Source organism: Bombyx mandarina, chromosome 01 (assembly GCF_030267445.1).
Source record: "Bombyx mandarina strain Sakado chromosome 01, ASM3026744v2".
NCBI classification, from domain to species: domain Eukaryota; kingdom Metazoa; phylum Arthropoda; class Insecta; order Lepidoptera; family Bombycidae; genus Bombyx; species Bombyx mandarina.
This window is the reverse complement of record NC_143208.1, coordinates 12,874,570-12,881,693: the sequence shown is the minus strand read 5'-3', so window position 1 is coordinate 12,881,693 and position 7,124 is coordinate 12,874,570. Positions and strand designations below refer to the sequence as shown.

The following is a 7,124-nucleotide window of genomic DNA, read 5'->3' as shown; positions in this document are numbered from 1 at the left end:
GTTTAATTTCATTGAACACTCAGTGTAACATACGGAGGCATCATTATTGGATCCCCGATTTAAAGATAGAGGTTTCCGTAATAAAGGCGCCGCTAAAAAAGCAATTACTAACCTCAAATTGAAAGTTGGACGTAGCTGCCCTCGGCAAGTAAGCGTACCACAGACGCTGGTAGAGGATATGATTGAGACCCAACCATCTTCAAGCCAGACTTCCTTACACCATCTTCAAGTCAAATCCTACAGCAGCTGGCATCGTGGAATTCGAAAAGTAGCTCTAAGAGCCTCTTTTAAAAACGGACCAGCGACCCGAAATTCTGGGGCTATTTTACAAAGATAAACGAAAAGTTTTCCAAGTGTTCGTTGTGTAAAGACGATGATCCAAGAGCGAAGGTGAGAACATCTTTAAAAAATTACTTTGAAAGGAGCACCGCTTATGATAGTGATTCTAAAACTAAGATAAATTTAGACAGAATGTAATACACGCATGATTACAGTTGATATGGAACCCTTGCGTAAGGGAGAACACAAAGGATTTCGTGAGTTCGTGAAAGCTCTTGATAATAAATACGAAATTCCTGATACTTCAACTTTAAAAAATAAATTGTTATCAGAATACTAAGAAGGACTAAAACAGAAGCTTTTATCAGCATTAGTTGAGGCTAAGCACGTTAGTGTAACTACTGGTCTGTGGACATCAATTTCTAACGAAGGCATAATGGCTATAATATGTCATTTTTTCTGTTTATATCGTCTAGTGGCGCCTTTATTGGAAACTATAAAAGTATAAGGAAATCCATACGGCTGAAAAAATTGCTCAGGTTTTGAATATTGTTTTAACTAAGTGGAATATTCGAATAAAACGTGAAGCACTAACTACTGACAACGCACGAAATATGATAAAAGCTGTAGATAAACTTCAAATTTGTCATATTCCATGCTTCGCACACACACTTATCCCTTAAATGCATAAAGTAGTAAAACTGCAACATACCATTCAAACGACCATAAAATTATTAGTATGAGTTCAATGCATGCTGTTGCAGGATTATTACTATCATGGTGATATATTTAATCGAGTGGCAACACACTTTTTTTCTTCACGACTGTCAAATTTAAATTGACATTGACAAATCAAAGCCGATCGTAATTTTGGAGCGGATGAAAATTGTGTATTTGCTTTGCAGTGTAATTATTTGGTTTTCGAAGGTACGTTCAAACAAAATTAGTTATTTTACGTAATAATTCATCTTCTTTTCAGTACAATTTATAAGTTATAAAAAAAACTTTTGGTGTGTTCGGAAATTTTGTTTATTTTGTTGTTGTAAATCTGCAACAATATGCATTTACTAGAAAATGTCCCTGTTTAGTTACTAACTACCACTTTTATTGGTTTTCAGATGCCATACTTGAATCAAAAGCAAATAGAAGAGTATTTAGCTCTAATAAATGATGGAGAGATTTCGGAAGATGATCTTGAGGACTCGGATACAGAAGGTAATGAGAATTTTTATGAAAATGGAGACGATTTGCTTCACGATCTTGAGAGTCCATTAGAAGAGGAAAATGATGACCCCGATAATGATCCATTCATGGCAGGAGACCCGCCATTGATAAATGAAGCTACAGCAAATGATCAAGTGCCACAGGTTCCATTCCCCTCAACAAGTCAAGCTAGTCGCCGAGCAACTATGAGAGGACTCGTATGGAAGGTAAAAAAAATTGTTTTGAATTCTGACCAGACAGCTTTTCATGGAGACACTACATACCCACCTGAACTGAAGGATGAGGCTACTACTGGTACTCCCTATAGTATTTTTTCACATTTTATTACATCAGAAATAGTTCAAAGGATTGTGGATAACTGAAGCCAATTCATCAGTTCTAAACCTATGTAACTATAGACTGGAACTAGCTGAGGTATTAGCCAAAGTAAATAACTCATTTGAACTCTGCAACAAAAGAGGAAGGCCAAGTACCAGCAACAGTGTTGAAATGGAAATACAAGCAAAAAAAAGGAGAGGACCAGCTCAACATATTCCTCCTAAGGACATAAGGACTGATAATGTTGGTCACTGGCCTGGTAATTGTGTTCGCAGCAGATGCAAAATGCCTGGATGCAAGGGATACACGCAAAACAGGTGTGAGAAGTGTGGAGTAGCTCTTTGTCTTACCACAACCAAAAATTGTTTTAAAAATTTTCATATGTAGTTATTGTCTAGTGAGTGCATAGTGTTGTAGTTCTGCAACAAATGGTTTTTAATAAAAATAGCTATGAAAATAAAAAAATATTTTTTTTTTATTATTTTTCCCTAAATCAGCATATTCATGGCTCCAAAATATATTTTTTCTCGGTCTAAAAATAAAATCATGCATAAAATCATGCATTTAAGGGTTAATTAACGCACATACTCATTCGCTTAATGGTAACAGATTCATTTTCTGTATGCAGTTTTGAACAGATCTTAAAAAATGTAAAGAAATTGTGACTGTCTTCAAAATTAGTACTTCAGCTTATACATATCATTTAAGAACAATTAACCTTATCATATTATTAACTCCGTATTAGCCTAATATATTTTTTTTATCCAAAAATGTCAAAATTTGAGCCAAATAAGCGTCATTTGCGGGAACTTTTAAATTACTTTTTTAATTTAAAAAAATCTGCAGCCGAGGCGCATCGATTGCTCATAAAAGCATATAATGAGGGCTGCCTTGAATGAGAGAGCATGTCGTGAGTGGTTTCAAAAGTTTCAAAACGGTGATTTTGACGTAGAAGACAAAGATCGGAATTATTGGAGGAAGATTCGTCTCAAACACAAAAGGAACTTGCACTTACTTTAGAAGTCACTCACCAACCAGTCTCACATCGTTTAAAATCGTTACGAATGATTCATAAACAAGGCAATTGGGTTCCATACGAATTAAAGTCGAGAGATGTTGAACGCCGATTATGCATGAGTGAAATGCTGCTAGCTAGGCATAAAAAAGTTTTTTACATCGAATCGTCACTGGTTATAAAAAAAGGATACATTATGATATGAAATGATGGGGACTACCTAGCCACGCGTCAACATCCACAGCAAAACCGAATATTCATGGAAAAAACTCATGCTGTGTATTTGGTGGAATCAGCTAGGTGTGGTGTATTACGAGTTACTTAATCCAGGCGAAACAATCACTGGAGCTCTCTACCGAATGCAATTGATGAGATTGAGTCGAGCTCTGAAGGAAAAACGCCCTCAATACGACTCCAGACATGACAAAATTATTCTGGTCCATAATAATATGCTCGTCCGCATGTAGAAAATTATTTAAAAACACTTAATTGGGAAGTACTACCTCACCCGCCGTATTCACCAGACATTGCGCCTTCTGACTATCATCAGTTCCGGTTAATGTTGCTAGTGATGGACAATACTTCGATTAAATTTAAATTACCGCTCTCATAAAAATATTATTTTTTCGACAAAAAACGGCGAGAACTTATTTGTACTCCTAATAAAATATATTAATGTTAGAAGAGTAATGTGAAAATCTCTAAAATATTTATTGTTAATATGAAGCTACAAATTGTTTCGCAGTAATTCCATTTGGGGGTAGGCGCCTCGGTGACACGGTTCACGACGCACTCGTATTTATATAATCCCGGTCCCGTGTCAACAAAACTGACTCGAAATCGATCACCGAAATCGAACCCTCTCATGATTCTCAAAAAAAAATTATTGCCATAACACATTTTCAAAATATAGCAACAAATTTTTCAATAGAATGTAGTAAAAGATCACCTAATAACGGGAACATGAATAATAAACGATTTCTCTCATTTACAACTACATTACGTTTAATTTTTTCTATAGAAGAGGATTAAAATGTAAAAGAACATGTGTACTCTCAATCGGTCCCTGTCAACTAAACTGACACCGAACTTAAGAATAAAATCCTATCATGATTCCAAAAAATTAAATATTGCCCTAACACATTTTCAAAATATGGCAACAAAATTTTCAATAGAATGTAGGAAAGATCACCCAATAACGGGAATATGAATAATAAACGATTTTTCTCATTTTAACCTTCATTACGTTTAATTTGTTCTATAGAAGAATAATAAAATTTGTTGCACATGTGTACTCGCAAATAGTCCTCAGTCAACAAAATTGACATCGAACTTAAGAATAGAATCCTAAAATGATTCTCAAAAAATTTAACATTGCCATAACACATTTTCAAAATATGGCATCAAGTTTTTCAATAGAATGTAGTACAAGATCACCTAATAACGGGAACATGAATAATAAACGATTTTTCTCATTTTCAACTTCTTTACGTTTAATTTGTTCTAAAGAAGAATAAAAAAAATTGTTGCACATGTGTACTCGCAAATAGTCCCCCGTCAACAAAATTGACATCGAACTTCAGAATAAAATCCCATCACGACTCTCAAAGAATTAAATATTGCCATAACACATTTTCAAAATATGGCAACATATTTTTCAATAGAATGTAGTAAAAGATCACCCAATAACGGGAACATGAATAATAAACGATTTTTCTCATTTTAACCTTCATTACGTTCAATTTGTTTATTAGAAGAGGAATAAAATTCACAGCACATGTGTACTCGCAAACAGTCCCCTATCAACAAAACTGATATCAAATTTAAGAATAGAATCCTATCATGATTCTCAGAAACAACAATATTGCCATATCACATTTTCAAAATATGGCAACAAATTTTTCAATAGAATGTAGATCACCTAATAACGAGTACATGAATAATAAATGATTTTTCTCATTTTCAACTTCATTACGTTTAATTTGTTCTATAGAAGAATAATAAAATTTGTTGCACATGTGTACTCGCAAACAGACCCCAGTCAACAAAATTGACATTGAACTTAAGAATAGAATCCTATCATGATTCTCAAAAAATTCAACATTGCCATAACACATTTTCAAAACATGGCATCAAGTTTTTCAATAGAATGTAGTACAAGATCACTTAATAACGGGAACATGAATAATAAACGATTTTTCTCATTTTAACCTTCATTATGTTCAATTTGTTTATTAGAAGAGGAATAAAATTCACAGCACATGTGTAATCGCAAACAGTATCCTGTCAACAAAACTGATATCGGACTTAAGAATAGAATCCTATCATGATTCTCAGAAACAACAATATTGCCATAACACATTTTCAAAATATGGCAACAAATATTTCAATAGAATGTAGTACAAGATCACCCAATAACGGGAACATGAATAATAAACGATTTTTCTCATTTTAACCTTCATCACGTTCAATTTGTTTATTAGAAGAGGAATAAAATTCACAGCACATGTGTAATCGCAAACAGTATCCTGTCAACAAAACTGATATCGGACTTAAGAATAGAATCCTATCATGATTCTTAGAAACAACAATATTGCCATAACACATTTTCAAAATATGGCAACAAATATTTCAATAGAATGTAGTACAAGATCACTCAATAGCGGAAACATGAATATTAAACGATTTTTCTCATTTTAACCTTCATCACGTTCAATTTGTTTATTAGAAGAGGAATAAAATTCACAGCACATGTGTACTCGAACAGTATCCTGTCAACAAAACTGATATCGGACTTAAGAATAGAATCCTATCATGATTCTCAGAAACAACAATATTGCCATAACACATTTTCAAAATATGGCAACAAATTTTTCAATAGAATGTAGTACAAAATCACCCAATAACGGGAACATGAATAATAAACGATTTTTCTCATTTTAACCTTCTTTACGTTCAATTTGTTTATTAGAAGAGGAATAAAATTCACAGCACATGTATACTCGCAAACAGTCTCCTGTCAACAAAACTGATATCGGACTTAAGAATAGAATCCTATCATGATTCTCAAAAAAATTAACATTGCCATAACACATTTTCAAAACATGGCATCAAGTTTTTCAATAGAATGTAGTACAAGATCACTTAATAACGGGAACATGAATAATAAACGATTTTTCTCATTTTAACCTTCATTATGTTCAATTTGTTTATTAGAAGAGGAATAAAATTCACAGCACATGTGTAATCGCAAACAGTATCCTGTCAACAAAACTGATATCGGACTTAAGAATAGAATCCTATCATGATTCTCAGAAACAACAATATTGCCATAACACATTTTCAAAATATGGCAACAAATATTTCAATAGAATGTAGTACAAGATCACCCAAAAACGGGAACATGAATAATAAACGATTTTTCTCATTTTAACCTTCATCACGTTCAATTTGTTTATTAGAAGAGGAATAAAATTCACAGCACATGTGTACTCGAACAGTATCCTGTCAACAAAACTGATATCGGACTTAAGAATAGAATCCTATCATGATTCTCAGAAACAACAATATTGCCATAACACATTTTCAAAATATGGCAACAAATTTTTCAATATAATGTAGTACAAGATCACCCAATAACGGGAACATGAATAATAAACGATTTTTCTCATTTTAACCTTCATTACGTTCATTTTGTTTATTAGAAGAGGAATAAAATTCACAGCACATGTGTAATCGCAAACAGTATCCTGTCAACAAAACTGATATCGGACTTAAGAATAGAATCCTATCATGATTCTCAGAAACAACAATATTGCCATAACACATTTTCAAAATATGGCAACAAATATTTCAATAGAATGTAGTACAAGATCACCCAATAACGGGAACATGAATAATAAACGATTTTTCTCATTTTAACCTTCATCACGTTCAATTTGTTTATTAGAAGAGGAATAAAATTCACAGCACATGTGTAATCGCAAACAGTATCCTGTCAACAAAACTGATATCGGACTTAAGAATAGAATCCTATCATGATTCTCAGAAACAACAATATTGCCATAACACATTTTCAAAATATGGCAACAAATTTTTCAATAGAATGTAGTACAAAATCACCCAATAACGGGAACATGAATAATAAACGATTTTTCTCATTTTAACCTTCTTTACGTTCAATTTGTTTATTAGAAGAGGAATAAAATTCACAGCACATGTATACTCGCAAACAGTCTCCTGTCAACAAAACTGATATCGGACTTAAGAATAGAATCCTATCATGATT

General features: G+C 33.0%; 1 protein-coding gene across 1 annotated transcript; it reads left to right on the top strand.

The window, feature by feature from the left end:
* Nucleotides 1-1,076: 1,076 nt before the first annotated feature.
* On the top strand, nucleotides 1,077-5,229 carry LOC149503559 (uncharacterized). Its single transcript, XM_089732132.1, has 2 exons — nucleotides 1,077-1,206; nucleotides 1,398-5,229. Exons 1-2 carry the CDS (start codon nucleotides 1,159-1,161, stop codon nucleotides 1,863-1,865), a joined length of 516 nt encoding a protein of 171 aa, XP_089588258.1. The 5' UTR covers nucleotides 1,077-1,158; the 3' UTR covers nucleotides 1,866-5,229.
* Nucleotides 5,230-7,124: the final 1,895 nt, after the last annotated feature.

Bases quoted from the DNA above. Each gene is read 5' to 3' on its own strand.
- LOC149503559 (XM_089732132.1), top strand. From the start codon at position 1,159: ATGAAAATTGTGTATTTGCTTTGCAGTGTAATTATTTGGTTTTCGAAG. The intron at 1,207-1,397 runs GTACGTTCAAAC...ATTGGTTTTCAG, and splicing joins TAATTATTTGGTTTTCGAAG to ATGCCATACTTGAATCAAAA.